This window comes from Mycetomoellerius zeteki, unplaced genomic scaffold (genome assembly GCF_001594055.1).
Source record: "Mycetomoellerius zeteki isolate Tzet28-1 unplaced genomic scaffold, Tzet1.0 scaffold55, whole genome shotgun sequence".
In the NCBI taxonomy this organism is placed as follows: Eukaryota; Metazoa; Arthropoda; class Insecta; order Hymenoptera; family Formicidae; genus Mycetomoellerius; species Mycetomoellerius zeteki.
In genome coordinates, this window is record NW_017257555.1 from 636,492 (window position 1) to 660,615 (window position 24,124).

The 24,124-nt window shown below is 32.4% G+C and overlaps 1 protein-coding gene across 1 annotated transcript; it reads left to right on the top strand.

The window, feature by feature from the left end:
* The first annotated feature begins 18 nt into the window (after positions 1-18).
* Positions 19-21,765, top strand: LOC108727842 (uncharacterized). Its single transcript, XM_018456116.1, has 8 exons — positions 19-371; positions 12,802-12,849; positions 14,475-14,741; positions 16,407-16,612; positions 18,517-18,718; positions 19,514-19,741; positions 20,371-20,681; positions 21,038-21,765. Exons 3-8 carry the CDS (start codon positions 14,490-14,492, stop codon positions 21,543-21,545), a joined length of 1,707 nt encoding a protein of 568 aa, XP_018311618.1. The 5' UTR covers positions 19-371; positions 12,802-12,849; positions 14,475-14,489; the 3' UTR covers positions 21,546-21,765.
* Positions 21,766-24,124: the final 2,359 nt, after the last annotated feature.

Here is a 24,124-nt window from a genome sequence, read left to right on the forward strand (position 1 = left end):
CGTGCGTGCGTGCGTGCGTGCGTGCGTGCGTGCGTGCGTGCGTACGTACGTACAGTACGCGTATATTCGCGCACCTATCCATTTATTCGTTCGCTCGTCCGCACGGGGCTGTTTTCCCTTCGACACGTCGCACAGACGTTCACCGTCTATATTTCACCCGTTTCTCGCAGCCGTCGAATGCGTCGTGACAGCGTGCCGCTCGTTCCGCTTTTTTGTTTATCCACCCGATGGTTGGCGACGCTCGAGATCGCGATATGAACGCGAGGCGCACAACCGGCGGTGGCAGCTGTTACAGGGATGTCGGAATCAGGACCGAGATCGAGACACTACGGCCAGGCGATAGGACGTCGCGCGGACATCGAGCGCTAATCGTGAGTAGCCAGCTTCCTCTTCGTTCTGCTATTGCAAGCTCTGACAAAAAGGCAACCCGATCTGTCCGATGCCTCCGACCTCTCGGCTGCTTCGTGGCGCAAGCTGTATGCAAGGGTTGCGCCGCTCGAGGGTTGCACCGAGGTCGGTGTACTGCGCGGCACGCTCGATACTTTATTTTCACCGTTTTTCCCTCACGCGCAAAGCGAAATCAACCCGGGAACTCCCGCGAGGCGGATAGACTCGACCTACCTTGCGAGTGTACTGCAATAGCTGATAGTCGGTTCTTATTTTGAGATCGTCCTAAGTAATGTCTTAAGATGCTAACACGGCCCTGTGGCTGGTATTCTCATATAAGGCGATATTCATAATCGATTCTTATAATATATTTAAGACTGTATTATGATGTCATAAGTCAATTAAAAGGCTGTATTAGCATCTTAAGACATTACTTAAGACGGTCTTAAAATAAGAATGTACTATGAATATGAATACCGCTCATAATCCGTTCTTATTTCAGGATCGTCTTAAATAATGTCTCAAAATGTTAATACAGCTTATTATCTGATTGGTTCATGACATCTTAAGACTGTATACTTAAGACGGTCTTAAATATAAGAATCGACTAAAAACACCGGTCACAATAATCCGTTTTTATTTTAGGATCATTTTATATAATGTCTTAAGATGCTAATACAGCTCTGCGGCTAATATTCATAGGCCGTTCTTATTTCAAGATCGTGTTAGATAACGTCTTAAGATACTAATATAACACAGCCTTCTAATTGACTTATGACATCTTAAGACTGTACTTAAGACAGTCTTAAATACAAGAATCGACTATGGATACCTGTGATTGGTTTGTGACATTTTAAATCTGTATTTAAAACGATCTTAAATATAAGAACTGAATTCCGATCTGTCATTAGTTTATGATATCTTAAGACCGTACTTAAGATGGTCTGAAATATAAGGACCGACTATGAATCCCCCCCGGTCATTGAATACGTTCTCAGGGTAAGTCGACTATGAATACCGGTCAATGAATCGTTGAGGGTAGTTCCGGAAGGGTTGGAGGATTTCGTGGAATGAATTGCAGGTTTACTTTCCGTGAAACAGAAGGTAGCAGCTTGAGAAATCTATTTATACCTTCTGACTCAAGTTACTAGTTACGTAAACATAAGATGCTTTTCATTTATGCCCGTTTCTACCAATGCAATGTATAATAGATTAACTTTAATCTCGGTTTAATTAACTTTTTGTCTTTTTCTAATTCTTAGAACTAGAAAAGAATAAAAAATAAGTTGTGCATCAAGATTAAAGTTAATTTACATTTATGTTGGTACATTAAAATTAATCTACATTGGAAATGAACATTAGTGATATACATACGTTATTCTATCTTTCTTGACATTAATGACCAACAAAGATAAAATGACTTGTGTCGACTTGTATCAAATGAAAAGCACGCAGCTTTGTTATACTTGTTTCGAACTTTACGAATTTTCGGGTATTAAACAGATGCGAATTCATAATGCCATGTGCCTAATTCTTAACCAACGTTTAATTAACGTTTCAATGTCCCTCTTCTTCATTTCGATATTCCAGTTTTACGACAATGCAATTACGAGGAAGTTCTTGATGAATTTCTAATTAAAGAGTTTGTGGAAATCCTGAGTTTATTTACAACGCCATAATTAGTTCTTTTTCATTTTCACTATTTTCAACAACATATTTTTAGCATGTAAAGTTTCTCTTACATTCATCCTGTTTTTCTACACTTTTGTTAAATTTAACCCGTTTTCTCGTTTCTCGTTGCTTTGCGTGTCAAGCATATACAATCAGCTTTTCTGTTATCGATTGTGCTTCTTCTAATTTAGATCTAATTAAGACTGCAGTTCGATTCACGCTCACAATGCTCAAGAATCATTTCATTCTCGTTCATCAAATATTAAAGAGCAAACAATGCTCGTGAGCATGAATCAAACCGCGGCCTTGATTTAATCAGTTCGTGTATTTACTTTATAAACCATGAATTTTCTTAAATTTTTATATTTAATTGAAACACTGACCTTCCGTTCACGTAATTACCTCACATTACAAATACGTTATAATCGTCAGAATATTAACAAAACATTTCTTTTAATAATGTTAATCATACGAGAATCATATTAGGAAAGTATTTTTACGATAAATAATACAGAAACTCCCACTGATAAGGATCCTGATTATTATACGTTATTTGCTTTTTTAGTAGTTAGCATGTATTTTCTACCGGACTAGAAAACTAGTATCTAAAAAAATAATAGCAGCACGCCGAAAATAATTCAAAAATTTATATTTTTTAGCTGCTAGTTTAAAAAAAAATATTTACAAAGAACAATATTTTTTTAGCTGTTAGTTTTCTAGTTAGCTAGAGGATTAACACGTTAATTATATCATGTGACATACAGTTACGTGTCATCACGAACAGTTAAACAAATAATTTCGTATAATTTTTTCCCTTCAAGTCCTCACTCCAAAGAATTTAGAAGGAAAAAGTAACATTTACTCCAAAGAACTTAGACAGTTTGTTCCGTCAATGTCTCATGGACTTGTACGAGAAAAATTATAAGTGGAACTGTCCGAAATTAAGAAAAAGTATATACAAAGTATTCCATTTCTCGCACATTATTTTTTAACGACAAAGTCTTTAATGAATCTAGAATCAATTTTTATTTAGTGAAAATTTAATGAAAATGTTGGAAGAGATATTATTTTTTACAAAAGCTTTTTATTCTTCTTACGTCATCTTCTGTCTTTAAAAGCTGTAAATTAAAATCTTATTAAACTAAGATTAATTAAATAATTAATTAAATAATTTAAATTTATTTGTTTCCTCGAGTTTCATATTCGTTAAAAAGACGTTTTTTTCATATGCTTATAACACAAAAATTGTACTCTCAATATGCTGCAAATAACTGCTAAAATAAACGAATTAAAGAATCTGTCATTAAAAATTTATTTGCAGAAAGTGGGACACTCGTAATTCCTCTCTGTATGTATGCTTAACGTATGAAGTATTTTATATATTTCATATATAACACATACACATATGATTTGTCACTCATGCTTTTAATATCAGAAAATATTGTATGTCTCGCAGTTGTTACTAATACAGGTTTATCTCAATCTTTACTATATACATAGCATATATCAGGATATATGATACAAATTGAAATCACATGAAATGATCGCTTGCGTGACAAGTAACATTCATATATTTAACATGTAGATTTGAATTTAGTCTTAAGTCTAATTCATAATGCGTTTTTATTAGTAACTAGCACGTTAGTCTTCTAACGAACTAGAAAATTAGCAGTTAAAAGATATTTTCTATAAATTATATATTTTTTTTTAGAAAACTAATAACTGAAAAACATAATTTATCACAAATTATTATTTTTAGCTGTTAGTTTTCTAGTTCACTAGAAGACTAGCATACTAACTACTAATAAAAAAGCATTGTGTAAATCAGGACTTATCGATGGCAGTTTTTACGTCATTTATCGTATAATACATTCTTCTAACATGATTCTCATTGTCATATAATTATATTTGTGTCACTGACTGATTAGTCTGATTAGTCTGATTTTCATCGCGTATGTCGCCGATTAAACAATTTACGAATAAATACCACTGATACTGTAATAATTATCATCAATATATCCAATGACATTCCGTTCAACATGAATTTGGATGCTTTATTGTTTACTAATATTACAAATTGTTCTCTTACGTCTATTGTATATACGTATTTACGTACTACAAAATATAAATACAAATTCATTTTATACACAAAATAATCACGTAATATAAAAACAAAAATTGTGCGTTATTAAATATATAATTATAGTGATTACGAATTAAGCAAATAATATTTCACGTAATTTTTCTCTTTTATGCACTAATCTAGATCTATGATATATTATAATATCAAAAGAAAAATTGCTATGATTACTGTGTAATTTTAAATTATATACACTAATCTATATCTATCCATGACATATAAGTAAGAAATGTAGCCTATAACGGTTGTAGCTGAATCTTAAGTGCTTTAAATAATTCCATGTGAATTTATATACCACATATGTAGTGGTATATAAATTCACATGGAATTATTTAAAGCACTTAAGATCCAGCTTAGACCGTTATAAACTTCATTTCTTACTTATTATGCATTCACATTATACGATCTTAATAAATCGTCTATTATTGTTATATTATTTATGTTTTTATCATGACACACATATTATAATATCAAGAGCAAAATCATTTTTGATAACGTTTTCACTTTTTCAGCGATATATCTGATAACTCGATAGCGAAAGATAGGGAAAGAAGATAAATCATTTTCACCGCCATCGATACCCAGCGGGACAGTTTAGTGACCGATTTTTTCCGTTTTATGTAATCCTGACGGGTGAACACACGCTGGCGAATAGCTAGATAAAACGACCTCAAGATAAGAGGATTAAGTGTCACCTATTCGCGCGCGACACATCCGTGCAGAAGTGAGGGAAAATGCGCGCCTTCTTTTCACTCGCGCGGATGTGTCATTTATAAAAAATCGTGTCCTTTTGTCTCTTTCAACGTCGCGGATTACATCTACATCATGTCGCGTAGGTAAAGCTCGAGATTTCGATGCGAATGTTACGGGAATATCACAGAAATATCGATGTTTAAATGACAACGAATCGCTTATCTTTATATTTTCGCGTGATATTCTTGTTACTTATAGAGACCCTAATAATGAAATTCTAGAGTCGATTATGTATCTTGAAATGAGGTGAAAAGTAGAGAAAAGTTGCCGATATCGACATAGATTTCCTAAAGAGACATCCCTTTATTTCTCGAGAATTAACTTTTGTACTTTATTAATAAAAACTGATAAAAACTGTGTGTGTGTTTAGGTAATTAAAAAAGTAAAACTTATAATTCATATACTTGTGGCTTATTTCTCTACAAAATCAGCTAAAAATGAATTCTACAAATGTAAAAATAAAACTCTTATGATTTTCTTTTGCAAATTGTGTAGTTTAAATAATAGTGGCTATATTATTGACATTACATCATTTTACATGTTTGTAGTTTCCTAAATCAGTTTTCTTTCTATTTTTTTTCTTATTTTTTCCATAATACAGTTTCAAATATAAAATCGGGATGTATAGCTAGAGTTGCCATCTGTCCTCTTTTTTTCTTAGATACTATCTTGTTTTTTTAGGACGGTTTCCCGAAGGTATTCAGGATAATTATGAGCGGTAATTATCCGGGACATCTTTAGAAAATCCCCCCGGACATCCCCGAACGCCCTATAAAAGGACGGTGTCCGGGGAAAAAGAGGATGGATGGCAACCCTAGGTGTAGCACAAACCAGCACGTCTATCTATAAGACAGATCATAAGCTAACTTAGGAGTCTATTCTGTAACTCTTAACGACTGCAACTCTTAATGACTGTAACTGTAGCGTTACAGTCGTTAAAAGTTACAGAATAAGGCCCTTAATCTTTATAGTGCTACGTTATAGTCGAATATAGCCTTATTAGAGCTGAAGGCAATCGTGTATTTATAGGAAAACACTAAAAAAAAATAACACGTTACATGTTTGCGTCTTGCAGAACAGTATAAAGTATGCATATCGACAAAAAACGTTTTACATCAGAGTGAAAAAATTCTAGAAAATCTTACATACATTAACTCGTAAGTATTTTATACAGATAACTCCTATGAAAGAAAAAGAATAGGAATATGTGGCATTACTGCCTACCGTGTCAATTTGAGGCATTTTGTCAGGCGTTCAATTTTACTAATCTTACGACAAAAGTTAATTATTGCAAAATTGCAAATAGTGTTATAAAAATTGCTATTATGATCTGATAGAAGACACTTTTTAATTTGTATTTATGTTTCTAAAAGTTTATTTTTAGCTTTTATTTAAGAGATATTGTCCATAAACAAAGTAGTATGTCGATATCGGCGATCGTCTTCTATAAAAATGAGCAAATTTATTACATGTTGAAATTATAATATTCTAGTAAATTCACTTTTATGAATTGTACATTTGTCATTTTCACTTCATTTCAAGATACACAATCGATTCTCTGGCCACGATGACGAACTTTTGATTGACCCGTCAACTTCAGTAAGTTAGAATAAATCTGCGTTCCGTTTCATGCATAGTGCATCATTTATCCTTGTTTAACATTCGGTGAATAACAAGGATAAAAGATGCATCATGCGCATCATGCGTGAAACGGAACGCAGCCTTAAGTAAGATAGTAAAAGTTTTTTAGAGTGAGATAGCATATATGTATAAAAAAAACCTTTCTTTCCTACTCTTGTTTTCCTAAAATTGTTTGTGGTCAGACTCTGTTTTGATCTCTACTTAGCACAGATTATAGACTTTTCCGGGTCAATCAACATCACAACAAATTCACGGTGATCATTATTCGTGCAAAAGCGAGTAGAGTATGTTCAATTAGTTCACATGGGATTCTGTTTTCTTGAATAAAAGAAAAAAAGAACCCTGTTCCATGTTTCCGAGCGGAGTATTCAACATTGTTATATCTTTTCGGTTATACGATATCGGCTAGTCGATATCAAATCATCTTGCTTATGTACAGATGAAGCGCTGAACAATCATCTGCAATTTTAAGCGGAGACGCGAACGTTATTGAAGTCTATTGATTCTTTTAATAATACGAACACGTGCGCACGAGAGTAGCATAATAGGTTTTCTCCAGACGATCGAAGTACAATCAAAGCTTTCGAGGACACTCGGCATATGCAATATGTGAAGATAGATAAATTAACAAACATTTTTACAATGCACATAAACTATCGCGAAGATAGACAAATTAAAAAATTAACACCGTGCGAGAATTTATTTATGTGCGTGTGATAGTAGTTTTTATTTAAATTTGTCGACGTTTTTAAAAAAACAGTACATTGTAGGATAGGAAATCTATACCATGACATATACGATAAAACTACACGTAAATAAAGATATATTGCGGAGAATAATTATAGGAAAAAATATTAACCGACTTTTTTGCTTTATTTATTTTTGCATATATGTATGGTATGAAAGAATATAAAATAATATAATTTGTAATATGTAATAATATTCTAAAACTTTTTTACTCTATATTTACTCTCCTTAGGATAGTTTGCAAAATTCGAGTTTAATTAACAGTTATGTACTTCATTTCCTTATGGGGGTTTTCATCGGAAATCGATTCTCTCAATTTCTCATGCCTGCGGCATTTATTCTTTTTTCTCTGCTTTTCCGCATAATTCTTTAATTATAACCTCGGCTATCATAGTTCGTTTCCGCGGATGGCAAAATACTTCGTCAGTTAAATTTACAATTAAACTGTCAGTTGCTGCCATTGAAAGAACTACTGTCGTGTAATTAGCGATGGCGACGATTTCATCGTCGGTGCGCGCAGAGACACTTTATTGTTCGCACCACGAAATAAATCATTCTCACTTCTGTGCCTGCTTTAATAAATCGTCCATTTTCAGCGTCACTAAATGTCGAGATTCGGACAGCGATGCGAAAATCGATGCGATTTGGTGCAATAAAAGAATTGTTGATAACCTATATTGAATTATGAGCACTAAATATTAGGGATGCACCGGTGGTAAAATTATCGGATATCGGATATTCAACAAAATGTGACACCGGATATTTGATATTCGGCCGGATATCCGGTAGAGTTATTATCTGGCCCATATTTTCCGAATATCTGGTACAAATTCCCCTCCCAAAAAAGAGAAGCAAAGGAAAAATAGCGTTAATAATTTTCTTTATCTCTCTAATGTGAAAAGAAAAAGAGGAATCTGCATCAATAATATGACATAAACTTTCAATATAAAATTTTAGCTTTATAGTTTCTCTTTTATACGATTTTATAAACGTTTTATATTTTTCATGAATATACTATTACTGCGATTATAAAAGAAATAAGAAATAGTTTTTATAAAATTATTATTGGAAAAAGTATAACCGAACTATATATATATATATATATATTTGTAGTAAATATTGTCGAAATTTTATTTTTAAATTCAAGTTGTTTATTTATCTCAGATTTCGTATCTTATTATAAGTTCATATATGCATCAGATTTTAAAAATACTAATAAATAACATTCTTTTTTTTCGATGCATTTTATTTTTTCAAATTACAAAGTGTTATCGTTTCATATTTGTTTCAAACTATTAATATTTCGTTACCGATATCATATTACTTTTTTTTAACTGTTTTTGAAGTTATGAATATGAATATAAAATCTGTAGACAAAAATTATATCAAAAAATATCCTACAATAATTCCATTTTGGCAGTAAAAGACTGCACGAATTTTTATATGTTTTTAACGTTGTTCTGTCAAAATTTCTTTCAAGATAATCACTTCTAATAATCAGATTGACGAAGTAAATTTTTCACATGTGTGGGATGGTCAACGGGAGGGGGAGAGATCTGGCTAAAATTAAATTTAAATAATGATAAATTTATATATATTTTATACGTATTCATCCGTTCCCACATCAAATGTAGCCCTTTGTCACATTTGATTAGTCGCCCAAAAAAAATTCCGCCAATCAAAGCATTGCTCATCAAAATATCGCCAATAAAAAAGCCAATAAATTAATCGTTAAAAAATTTATGTAAATGTAATTCGACATGTGTGCAGGAAATTCAACATGCCAAATTCACATGTATGGAGTACTCTACACTCCACAGACCGCTGGCTCTGCCAGTACCTAATCCTTTTGAGCCAATGGAAGGAACGCTATTTTGCAATCTTGGACGATGTCTCGTATTACCTACAGGTCACGACGTCAGAAAGCGAAGGAAAATTTCCGATGTCGGAACATATTATGGCCTAGTAAGGGAATCGATCGGCGCAACAGGCGGAAGGAAATAATATCCGTTGCGGTCAAACTGACCGGATTGCCTTTGGGACCTTCCGTATTAATTTCCGTGCTATTTAAATGCTAAGAAATAAAGTTGTGAAAGAGAGAGAGAAAGAGAAAGAGGGGGGGGGATAGAAAGATGACTATTAATTACAATATCGTAATTTCAGGCGAATATATTCGTTTATACTTCATTCATTCATAGTTACTTCATTGCCGTGAGGCCGTGAATAATTAAAAGGAGGAATTTCTAAAAAGCTTGATTTGTTTTCATAACAAATTGTTTTACAAATATGAAACGAGCTCTAATTTAATAAAATATTCTACATTGATTGAGTATAAAGAATACAAAATGTACTATTACTAAAAAATTAATCAGATATCTATAATTAGTTTAGACTTTACTAAGTTATTATATAAAATGTAAATGGGAGACCATAATATCATTATAATACTTTTCTATACAAAAACGAGAAATTAAAGCGCTTTTGATAATCTTTTTGCAATTTCAACATCTTCGAGATTATATATAATTTCGCATCCCTTTTGACGTTGCACGTAATTAAATACGTAGGAAAGGTTCGTTTGTTTCATGGCATAATACTATCCGTCGGCAGAAGCATTAAACGTTGCTAATTTATTGCGATACTCTTCGGCGAATGTCGGTTTTAGGTCGCCTTCTTCATTTATGCAAAACTAATGCAGTCTCGAAGCGAGGTTTCTAAGCAGAGGCCCTGGCTTATTTGTAAAACAAGTACGTTGTAAAAAAGAATGCGGCTTATTAGTAGCGGAAAGCGAGTCAGTGAATTGAAACAATCAAAAGTTAGTACTGGACCGCTCGTGGCTGACTGTACGAGCACTTATCTACTGCGGCTTTCTGCTAACGAGTTAATATCAATTATTATGACGTCGCAATATCACGTAACTGTCATGGTTTTCCAGACGTCATTTCACGCAATTTTTCAAGATATTTTTACTACATTATAAAAAATATATGTATATATATATTATATAACCTATTTTCTTTAACATACATAAATATAGTATATGTATATTAAATATTACACATTTTTATTAAGAATAATCAATATTAAAGATAGTATTATAGACATATAGACATAATATTATATATATAGTATCTTTAATACGAGAATTGTTTTTATACATATAATATAATATGTAAAATGTATGATATTTATATATAAAGCACAATTTAAAAGATCTATAATTCACGATTAAATTCGCGGAACAGAATTCTATTTATAATATTGCGTGTAGCGTAGAAAACGTTTGAAGAAGCGAAATATATAAGGAAAATATTCTCAGTGACATATTTTTTTATGTATATCACTGATATATGTATATTTAATATGCATGATAATATTTAACACTAATAATATACATATACATTTGATTTCTTTAAATGTTATCTATGTTACACGACACACAATATTATAAATAGAATTCTGTTCCGAATTTAGTTGAAAATTGTAGGTCTAAAGTGGGCTTTATATATTATATTATAAGAGGAATATTATATACTATAAAAATATACTTACTTTTAGAAAAAATAATATAGAAGTGTAGCGTTATCATTTATATAATTAGCAAATCATTTATATAATTTAATATTAAATCTAAAAGAAAGGTAAAGGTATAATAAGGAGAAAGTTACTTACAGTTTTACTGCTAATATATTCAGAATTAGCGAGAATAGCAAAATATTTTATTTGTCATAACTTTTTTTATTTTTAGCGCTATTTTGATAAACAAACTGCTAATGATAAGCAAACTTTGCTAATGATAAGCTAAACGAAAAGTCTGTTGGAAACTTAAGATAAAAGCTAGGCGATAATAGTGACGTAAAATTTTAGTTTTTGTTCGTAAGTCTTTCACGAGTGTACAATAGTTTCTATTTTTCGTATAAAGTGTCAAAATTTTAAAATATGTTAAAATAAATCCAAGACATCTTGTATACGTCGTAACATCGGATTTGACTGTCTTACTCCTTTATAAAATGCCCCGTATAAACGATGAAACCTGTCCTCAAAAGATAAATTGCAACGTAAATCTTCAGTGGCACGACTTCGCACCGGAGAGTGTATATCTTTTCATAAAACGCTCTCCGGAAACAAAATGGTCCAGAAATGATAACGATCTGATCATGGAAACTAATGTAGATTCGTTTATTAATGTTCAGCGAAATCTGTAATTTTAACTTATGATTTCGTAATGAAGAACATCTCGATATTTTGAGGAGATAGTTAAGCATAAATTCGCGCCGCAGAATGTACTTCTTTCTACTTTCTATAAAACGCTTTCCGGAAAACAAAATAAATGTTAATCTGAACGATATTAATCTGAATATAATGTGGGTTAGTTTATTACAATGTTCAGCGAAATCTACAATATTTATAGTTTCCATAATGAAGAACGTTTTGATATTTCAAGATAACTAAGCATAAATTCGCAAATTTAAATATGTTACGTTGAAAATCGTTATATTTTACGTAGTTTTATGCAATAATGTTATATCTTATTCCTTATCTTTGCAAATTAGTTATATAGAAAAAATAATATATTTTATAGTTTCGTCAATATGGCGATATAGTAATTGTACATAAATTTATATAAAAAAAAATAGTTTTACGATTAAAATAATTTCACTGTACGAAATTTGATGTGTATGTACTTTGGAATATTGGCACAGTACTATTTTCTATCTTTTCCTTTTTTTTCGTCATTAAAGAGTTTTACTACTGTTGCGTGATCCAATCGTTAAAAATTTCAACTGTCGTAAGGCTGTATAATTCATGCTGCGGTGTCTTCTTGGACACTGTAGGATTATGTTAACGTCATGACAGCACCTAATCAGATATACCGTTAAAATATTCTCGACTTGACTATATTTTTGTGTTAATGTATAGAAAGTCAGTCGCGTCATCAAAACAGCTTGATCATCTAATACAAAACGTGCGATATATGATTTTGCAAATGTTTCAATTTGTTATAATACTTTAAATAAAATTATATCGCCTTCCAATTTTACTTTAATGTATCGTAAATTTAATTGGATTCGATATAATTGTGAGATCGCAAATGAATATTGTATTGATCATTAATTATTAGTATCATCATTTTCCAATGAATTTCGTGAAATGAATAGTCAAATAATTTTTTATTTTATGCCTGTTGATTTTATCATTGATATCAAATTTTATCGAATTTAATTTTTTATCAAATTTATTTTTAACTGTTATTAATAATAATATAATTCATTTTGTTCCCTGAGTAAGGCGCATTATACGGATAATAAAATGATAAATTATTTATATAGTAAGATATTTCGCTATATAACATTATATAGGTAATGATTTTAAATAGTAATAAATGTATAAATCTGAAACATTTCATTTCGAATAAAAATAAATTAATAATTTTCGGAATAAAATGAATTAATTATTTCCAGGAGCTACTATCCCCATGCTTGGCAGCGATTTTCTTGGAACCACTTTAAGTAAGTAACCGATAACACAAATTTAAATATAATTAAAATTTTCTCTGTTAAATTCTCTAAAGTTACAAAATTAACGTAGTTCTCAAAATTATGTAAAAAGTACATATCTGTAAAACTGTTTGCCACTCCTAAAATTGAAATGCAACTTTTGCGATAATACAGTAACAACAAGTAGCCACAAGTGTTATTAAGCTATAACGTCTAAACAAACTGTGGAAGAAATAATTTTGATTTCTGGAACGTCTCCAGAATGCACTACAAACTAGACAAGATATCTTATTATTAATATTCCGTAACTTCTCGTCTCCCTATTCCATAATCATCTTCTTTCCTCTCTTTTTAATGTTTTATAGTTATATTATAGGGAAAATTAGGCGACTTATCTATCTGTTAAGGCTCGTTCTCACTGAAGCCGTATCGATTGGCATATAAGCTTTTTTCTTCTTTTATATTTAAAAAGAAGAAGAAAAAACTAGACTAATAGATACGATCGGCTTCAGTAGGAACAAGCCTTTACGCTTTAGGGTCTCAGCACAAAGATGGTCGTAACCGAGTCATAAAACGGAGTTGTAGGTCAGTACACAATGTTTTGGTCAACCTACAACTATGACCTATGACTTACGTTCCATGACTCAGTTACGACCATCTTTGTGCTGAGATCCTTACTCGTCTTGTTGTACGAGATTGCGAGGCAGATTGCCTCGCTTGCTTTCGCAGTTTATTCTCGATCTAGCAATGGTCACCTTTATAACATGAGAATTGTGTACATTCGAAGTATTATTGTCTACAATGTATAGTATTTTATAGTATGTTATAGTTAAAGCCACGATAAAACGTTGTAAGCAGCAAAATTATGAAAATGCATTTTATTTTATGAATGGATTTTAGTTCTGTGTTTCATCATATGAATATTTGTGGAAAGTGTTGCTATAAGCGGAGAAAATGGATACTCAAAACAGTGTAAATCGGTAATTAGTATTTTTCCTTAAACTTACAACGTTTTAAAATATTAACAATTTTAACACAATTTTTTAAAAAATTGGAATTACTTAATTACATTTTTTTGCAGACTGTTCATATCTTTAGTTATTATGGTAATTTTATATAGAATTTTTGAGAAGTGATAGTTTTAAAAAATATATAAGTTTTTTCTTTCTTCTAAAAAATTAAAAAAGGCACTTACAACTGTACGTTTTACCGTAGTACATCTCACAGTTATAGTTTAGTTTATATTTTGACAATTTTAGCGTTTTTGGTATAAGCTCTTATGGATTTTGACATTAGTTTTTTCGAGTCGTCAAAGTTATCAAAATCTTCGGGCCACCGTACAAACATTACCTTAATGCCTTATGTCATCTTAATTATATCATCCGTAAGACGTAACGTAAGCAATGCACAGAAAAGAACATAGCGTAAGGAGTGATAAGGAGCTTGTACTATGTTTTCTTTGCACGTTGCTTACGTAATGTCTTACGGATTACTATATGAAGTAACTCAAGGCTAAGCTCTGACGTAAAATGGCATAAGGTACTACGGTGCTACGGCAATGTTCATGCGATGGCCCTTTCGTGTTTTGATTCGGACGAGAAGAGCGCGAGTGACTACCTGTAAAGTCTCGCTTACAGAACCATCCCTCGAGTATGGGCTCGAGCAGAAGATCCGGCTCTGGCGGGAGTCGAGCGAACGCTGGCGTTCTCAAGGAACGTGCCAACCTGTCCTTCATGCTGGTCGTCATGTTCTTCGCCGTGTTCGGTCTGATCGTCCTCACGGAAATATTTCTGATCGACGAGAGGCGCGGCGTAAGCATCGGAGGCACCGGCGTACTCGGGGGTCACAGAAGCGGTCATCGATTACCAGCTGCGCCTGATCGTCCAGATTACGGGGAAATAGGAGTAAGTATCCAGAGAGAAAATTCTTCACTATCTCAACGATCTACGTACCTTCGCACTGTCTGATTCTGCACGCGACTTTAATCGCTTTTTTCCTCTTCCTTTCTCCTGATAAATTCATTTTTATCTTTGCATTTATGACATACTATAATATAGATTTTATAATATTATCTGGTAATTTTCCTCATCACTCGCAGACACACATGTAAACGTTTTAAACTATTCAATAGTGTGTTTCGTATTTTTCTTCTTATTAAAATTTGATATATTAAAATAATACGCGTGTGATAAAAAATATTATTTTATGTCATACAATACAATATTACAATAGCGATCTCGTCATTCTTATTTTTTTTTTTATATTGAGTTTTTTATATCTCTTATTTTGAGTGCCACACTGTTTATATCCTTATGATACTTTTGTTGTATGAATTAAAGAGCTATAATTATTAAAGCTATAATTTTCAATTTTTTGTATAGTTAAAATTTTTTATTTTCTTGTTCCCTGTAATTTGATATAAAATATATGCCTATAGTAAGTATGTTGTATTTTTTAACCTCTTTATTTTTATTAAATTCTTTTAATTTCTTTATAATTATTTATTGTCTCGATAATCCTTGAAACATTTTTTTTTATTGTAAGTTAAAGGACACAGAATGGATTCTAGAATAAGGAATGAGATCATCGACTTTATATGTTCTTCTTTCTTCACAAAGGAATACGAACAAAGCAAACATATATACAAAGCAATAGTAGCAAGGCAAAAAAACTCAGGTGAAAAGACCGAAAACTTTACTTACCACGTACAACATCGATTTCTCGAGCGTACGCTCGTTCTTTTCCCCTTTCTGTTCCTTCGTCAATATCTGTACCTGCTATATAGTTTATGCACCCTTTGCGTCTAGTACCGGACAATGATTCACGCGAACCGCCAAGAACTTTGAAGGAAAAATAGCTCCGCACAGCAGCTTGCTTGAACGACGCCCCAACGTGGTTCGGAAAAGACATACGACCGCAGTGGAAAAGTTTAACCGGATACGAGCGAGCGACCACCTGACAAATTAGTTTGCTCGATCCCGTGGAACTTTCTTCATCCGTTTACATCTCCCGTCGAGATACTGCGAGAAAAGCTCGAGTATTTTAAAACTCGTCTAGCAAGTTAACCGTTCCAAGAAGCTTTCAGTTTGAAATCTGACTTGATTTCTTCGAAGAGACAAACTGATTTTATAGGTCTTGTTCTATTCATCGTGCCTATTAATTGGCTTAGAAAAAATTTTATAATTTAAAGTAATGAAAATACTATCTGATATTTTAATGTTTCAAACGTAAGAGCTAGAATTTTTTTAGGATTGAAAATTAATTTTTTTCTTTTTAAATTTGTGATAAGTAGTGGCAATTTTACAGGGATATATTTTATTATTATTTCTTAAATACAAATATTCACGGAAAGAACAGTTTACTGAAGCATTTAAAAATTTAGTTAGATACTGATTAAAAAATAATTATATTAGGTCGTGTAAATAAATACTTTGGATGTTCAAGCTGGATAGAATATTAGAATTTTTTGTAGTATTACCATGCGTCGTACATCAATATGTAGACATGTCGATCATCAAGTTGATACGAACTTTAGAAAACACGTAAGTAAGTAATCTTGATGTCTCCAGGCCGAAGATTACGTCGGTTTGAAGGGTAGCTTTGACGAGCATGTCGGGTTACTAGTACGCGGGGAGAACGGGGGACAGAAGACAGTAATACACCCGGATCCGCGTGGCTTACCGAGCTTACCGCCCAGCTTGGAAGCTCGTTTACCACAGTTGGATCAGAATCTAAAGGTTACGCATGCTGAATGGTTGCCAGTCACTAATACGAGGTTCGTTCATTTGTGCGCAATAACTGAATCAAAAACTTGTATTTTTTTCTTAATTTGAGCTTTACAAAATTGCGTTAATTGTACAATGAATAAATTTTGTTTTAAGCTGTATTGTTTAATATTAATGTTATTGCTCTTTAAGGACTCAAAATAGTTCTTTACACTTTTACATCAAGTTAAAAAAATCTGCACGATACTTAAAGATGAAAGATAAAGCATTAATAAAATAATTTTTATTCGTCTGTACAATTTTAAAAAACATAAATTGTTTTGGTTGTTAAATATAAATTCCTTTTTCAAACTATGACAATCAAACTAAATTAATTATTATTTTATAATTTAAAATTGCATTTTGTAATTTTGTACGTAGAATTTTAGAAAGATTTATTTTGAAAGGAGAGTCCATAAAGCTCAATTTAAATTTTGCTGTAAATTATCAGAAACGTTTTATTATTATAAAAATTATCGAAATCGGGCGTTAAAGACATATATGACACCTGTTTATTTTCTAACTAATTAATATTCCTATTTTTACCACCAACACATTATCTCCTTACATGTGCATGTATGTTCAGATAGGGAAAAAAAATTAAAGTTTGTAGGTATAATGTATAAATTTAGCTGTGGCTATAAGTGTATATGATCGATAGGATGGATCATCGTATTTTGGATATATATACGCTTTAATTATTGTATCTACCTAAGCTTTTTTACCCGTACATAGCTCAGGATCAACGGCTTTTGCAACATCTTGCTTTTCATTGAATAATTATACTTCTACTGATAAATATATTGAGTTTCACCTGCGCTAATAATATTACTAGGTTTCTTGAAGCATTACAAATAGTGTAACAATTATATGAGTTTTAGTAGTTTTTTCAAGAGAAATTGTCATAGTTGATTCATCAGTCCATTTTGTCAGAGAAGAATTAACAAAAATTGTAATAATGTACACTACAAATGAAATAACATATGCTCAATAATTAATCCTCCTCCTCAGTCCTATTACTCGTGGCCGAGCGTGGTGACTTCTCTCATATGCCTGTGGTGCGCATGCTGGTTGTACACAGTCATATGGAACCTACAGTTTAACGTCGATTTCGAACGACGAAATTTTGTTAGAGAAGTGCTCTTGGCAAAGATACTCTCGGTGGGTTGCCGTTTCCTTCCGAGAGGAGACACGAGCTTATGACAATATTTTTGGTTCTACCGGGAATCGAATCCGAGATCTCTAGCATAGCAGACCAATGCTTTGTCTGCTCTGCCACGCTCGCTCTCCAATAATTAATACACCTCCAATTTTTACAGCATTTTACAATACAAAGTAAACAACATCACCGGAATTTTTTCATCTATAGATGCGTACGGTTTAGGCACTCAAGTGCTGTATTACTTCATTCTATCTTCCTTCCGTATATGTATAGAACGATAAATATATAGAATGAAGCTTAAAGCGCGTGAGCGTCCGTTGCAAACGCAGCTTATGTGTTGACGAATCAACATTGAGGTTTCAAAACAACATTGAGCGTGTGTCTGATATCACTATGAGCATCTCGTAGCTTTGTGTGCATATTTTGTTTACTTCCAGAGACCAATATTCAGAGTGCTGGCGACAAATATGGGACTAATCACTTACAAGATAAACAGGTGTTAAACACGTTCGTTTAAGCTAAAATCACGTGATTTCGGTAATTCTTACAATAACAAAACGTTTCTGATAGACTAAAATGAAATTCAAATTGGATCAGGAGCCGGGCTTAGACTTCTACTTTAATTTTATTCTAAAGTTTTGCACGTTAGATTATGTACGCCGCATGAGTAAAGATTTAATCAGAAGTTAAATTGCCTCATGTATATTCTAAACAAAGTTGAATAGAAATAATGAGATATGTATTTTGGTCTAGGTTCAAATTTTTCGTTTATTCGGCATATTTCGACAACAGAGTTAGCGGCGCGGGTACGCCGGCTGGCAAGAGTCAGGGTGTAGTACGTGTAATTAGCGCTACTAAAACCAGAGGACCGGAGCGTGTTTGGTGTAGGCTCTGGTATCGACAGCAAAACGGTGCAAACGTCACTGTCTCGGTAACAGTAGCTGCCAAAGTTAAGGTACGCTCCTTCCAGAGAAACAATTTTATTTCAAGTTATCGAACTATTTCAAACTTTAAAGAACAAAGCCGCAATATTATCTTAGTATTAATATTTCAGTTACCTTGATATAGCAGTTGTTTTAAAAGTATTTGTGAAAGTTTGGTTTATTAACTGTACATTATATATGTGTGTATTAAAAGTTTTGACTTATTAACTCCATAGGAAAATTTTAAAATAAAACAAAAGAAATAAAAAGTACGGTTTAATAACAGAAAAATTAAAACCTATTGTAATAAAATAGTTTTTATTTTTATACAAAAAAATTTGAGTCTCTTAAAAATTATGACACAAAAATGGTATTACATTTAATGAAAGTAGAAAACACAGGAAAATATTTGAAGCTTATCGGATCAAGCTTTTTACGCGAGCTAAAAGAATGACATAATAGAGACGTATTAACTAATGAAAATATGCATTTTGTAACATATTTTACAGTTTTGATTAATTTTATAGATTTTATATATTTAAACTGGTCTAGAAAAACTGGTCTATATTTTATCGAAAACAAGCGAGAAAAATATTTTGTATTTAAACTCTGAAGAATAAAATTAAAAATATTTTAAATTAAAAACTGTTTTCAAAATGTTCCTTTTTTAAAAAACCTTTATATATATATACTTTCAAGACTGAAATACTGGTATATGCGAAATATTCAAGATTCAATAATTTTTTGTTTTTAATAAGAATGATTGAAAATTCTTCGTTATATATTCGAAATAATCCGATGTGTTTTGAGCCCATCACTACTTTCAGGTGATTCGGGAGAATTGGAATCTCAAGTACAGTGCCTGCTTCGTGATATGTCCGTTACCTAAAGAATCCCCAACGACAGATAAGGTACCGGAAGCGGTCAGTGTCGTGGCGAGACTGCGAGCGGTCCCGACGAATCGCATCTTCGTACAGAATCGATTCGAGAGCAGGACAAACGCCAAGGAGGCTTTGGCTGTTTGCGTCAAACCTTTGCATTATTATTACAATAGGGTATGTCGTATAAGTAGCATGGTTAAATAATTGATAATGCTTACACCTGACATAACTATAATTTATACTGTAAGTAATTTATAGATCTATACGACAATTTTTTATTTGCTCGCGTTTGTTACTTTTGTATTTTACTCCTATTCGCACCTTTTCAATGTAATTAATTTAAATTTTTTGTTTATATTGAATTTTTATTATTGTCTTCGTATTTACATTTTTCTAATCTAATAGAATAAAAGTATTCTACTTAATATAAATATTCTTACTTTTATTTTGTAATTATTTATGTTAAATAGGCTAATTTAGATTTAAAGGTAAATATAATAAAATGATATATATGATTCTAGTGAAATATGATTTTGAGTGTAATTCAAATTTAATTTATATTACGTAATATGTTTGATATTATCGTACTAGTATAAATCGTAATTTCAATATTTCTCTGTTGTATGCATTTTGCAATCTGGCGATATAATTGTGTATTTATAAAACGCATCTAGGTAAAACAAACTCATCAATCGATTCTATTTATTATTCTATGAAAACTATAACGGGTACTTTCATGGAGAAATGAATATATTACGAGATATTTCATATTTTAACGTATAAAATCTGTTTGATATTTATAGGTTTTGCAATTGGTGGAATTTATCGAGTTGCATAGACTCCTGGGCGCTACTCATGTCACTTTGTATAACGATACTGTAGGCGCAGCGGCCGGCTGTGCGTTAAAATATTATGAGAACAAGGATCTGGTTACAGTGTTACCATGGCATCATCTTGACATGATTTCCCAACGGGAAATTCGCACGGAAGGTCTTTTCGCGGCGCTTAACGATTGCCTCTACCGATCTATGTACAAATACGAGTATGTGGCGCTCGTAGATCTCGACGAGTATATTATACCGAGGCATAATGACACTATAATCGATCTACTACGGTATGATACATGATAGTTTCGTGACCTTAATGTACATCATATATAATAAAATTGACATTTAGAAGATAGACCTAACATGTAGTATATTTGGAAGAAAGGTTGAAAAGTTTATGCATTAGAATCACTAGAATCATCAAACTTGTAAAATCAGATTTATTATTTTTAAACCAATAAATATAAAATAACAATGTCGTAAATTAATAATATATAAAGCTAAATAACTACTTACTTCAAATTTCGTGAATCATTATAAAGTGTTTGCGTGGCTAAAGAATTATTTCCTCATAAATAATTCATCTTTATAAATTTGAGTCTGTTGTAAATATAAAACGATCTTTTAATGTAACTATTTCTAGATGGATGGGAAATCGAATCAACATCAAGTCTACTGGTGCATTTTCTTTTCAAAACGCCTTTTTCTATCTACAATGGACCGATGATCCTTTCGTGGTGACTAGCCGTACTCCCACCGAGGCCGGTTTGATTACTCTGAAAAAAACACGGCGCAGGACCAAGTTGCATCCACACAAGCAACGCTCCAAATACATCTGTAAACCACAAGACGTGGTGGAGGCGGGCAATCACTTCGTCTGGGAATTTATTCCCGGTCATGGAACCCTGAACGTCCCCTCCGATGCCGCCATTTTGCATCATTACCGTGTCTGCGAGTTTGGTGGAGACGACTGCATCAAGACACAATCGACGGTCGATAGAACGGCCTATAAATACAGAGATCGACTTGCGACGAATGTCGATAAGACGTGGATGGAATTGCGCGCCGAGTGCTCGCTTCCGGAACTCGATCCGGTCCCGGCGTTAACACCTCGAATCAAAGCCAACTCACTCGGCAAATCGGTCAGGTAGCGAAAAACCATCGTTGAGATTCTGTGGGACATTGGCAATTTCACTGGTACGCCGAAAGTCGCGAGGACCTATTTCTATAACTACGGCGGTCCGTAGTTTTCTCAAACTGAGCTAAGCGAACTCCCGTCTTTTTTTACTCACTAAACCGTGTTTTTAAATTTGCGAAGGAGGAAAATACGCTTATCAGCGAGATAATAGAAATTGCGAAAAAAAGAAAAAAGAAGAAACGAGACGCGAATTAATCATATTTTTCTACATGATGGATCCGTGAACGGTTAGCGAAATTTGGGGACAACCTGCCAAGTCTATCGAGTTTGACACTACATGGTGGTGCTTCTCTCTTACAATTTTATACGGACTTCTTGTATCTGTATCTTACAATTCTTTCATTCGTGCAGCAAATGTGATCGTTTGCGACAAATTCTATTATTAAGATTGTTACGGAAGGCCTAAATCACGGGCTAAAAGAAAGCAGTTGGTGATAAACGGCGAGCAACATTAGATATTATTCCTATTATATCGTTATTTCGAGGGTAAACCTTTTTTTTAGATACTTGTAAATTCACACAATTTATCTTATGCATATCCATAGAATCAATAAATAGCATAGTGATATATGTACAATATGTATTTAGGACTGTTAGAAATTAAATCTGCAGAGACACACACAGCCTAGAACACAGCGTACTCTCGAAAAAATATTACTTCAGATGCAGTCTGTTGAAAATTTTGAAATCTTAACGCTGAAAACCCAAATTTATTTAAAAACAAAAATAAGTAATATAATATTTTTCTCAAAATCTTCTCCAAGATTTGATAAATTTGATTTAATCTAGGGCTTAAATGAAATGTTTGTTTACTTTCATATTTTTTTATCTTATTATCCACGTGCAAAAGTAAATAGCTTTGCGATACAATGAATTATTGTGCAATTCTTCCGCGCTTACAATCATCTCGTCTTTTGTCAAAAAAATTTATAAAAAATTCTACATAATGTGAATTTTTTTATATAGATAAATGTTTTTTTTTTTTTTTTAAGAGATAAATGAAAGATATTGATTTTGCCTGACATAAAATTCTATGATTATTACGTGATACGATTATTTAATTCATTGCTAGCGATTATTTAATATATTGTAATAAATATCAAAATTTTTTCGTTGATACAAACAAATAAATCGATGGTGAAAATGAAAAAACTGCACAAGGGAATTTAATAAAAAGATAAAATGTAATTGTATCACACAAATATAATTTACGAGATGATAAAGGGAAGATTTCTGGCAACTAAATCGGTAGTTTATAATATACCGAATATTGTTGTAGCAGATAAGTTTAGTAAAGTCTTTCTATTTATTTATTAATACAAAGAAATCATATTTCTTACGCACATGCAAATTTATGTATATATGTGTATACACGCATATGTACGTACATGACACGTACATAACATGTAAAATAGACTTAAGGTAAATACATGTGATCGGTGCTGAGCTACAGTCGACAATGCGTCGACATTAATTATGTTGACGAAGTTAATAAATATGATACTAGGACAATATGTACTTTAATTTTCTTGAATTTCCGTTGCATATTATTTAAAAATCACAAACCAAATTAATTATTTATGTAAATATTAATGTATTACGATATAAGAATTAAAAAATTATTTTTCAAGAAAAAAAAGTAAGACCGTTAAAAGCACATATTTATTGTATTATTGAAAAAAATTGTTATACTCTAAAACTACTGTTTTAATATATATTTGATACTACTATGCAATAATAATAAAGGACCACGCACAAAATGGCTGGGAAATGGCTCCCAGTCGATTTGGCTGAAATTTGAATATGATGTAGTTAATGTTGTCCTGATCAAATGTCTTATAGGGCCGGAAGACCAGTAATGGCTAGTTTTCGAGATATTCGACTCCAAACATTGAAAAAATAGATGTTTTAGCGTATGTATATAGCTTTAAATATACGAACTGTATGTGTATGCGCTCGCGCGCATGCAGGTGTGTGTGTATGTGTGTGGGTCGGTGGTTGTGTGTGTGTGTGCGTGTGTGCGTGCGTGCGCGCGTGTGTGTTCGTGTGTATTCGTGTGCGTGTGTGGGCGCGCAGTAACCCAGAAACAATGCTGTGGACGTAATGAAATTGGACAGAATGCTCAACTTCTTGGCTTTATGTCTCTTTCTTCGGTATGAAACCCGATATACTTTTTCGACATTATTTTTCGAGTGTTTCGGTTTGACTTTTATGCTGCTTAATTACTTTCAAATCCGGAGCTTATAAGCGGAATCCGAAGCGGAATAGCACTATAAAAGATACTAAAAGACGGCAAAATTCAGACTGGAATCGATATTGGCTTTCTGTCTTATTATATAGTTTATTTTAGTAAGTACATTAATACGTATGTAACATTAAGTCTTTAAAACTTTTATTCTGCATATTTTCTTGTCAGTCTTCAGTGTGTATATTGTCGTTGATCCTGGGTTACGCCGAGAGCAGGGCACACACATACACACACACACACACACACACACACACACACACACACACACACACACACACACACAC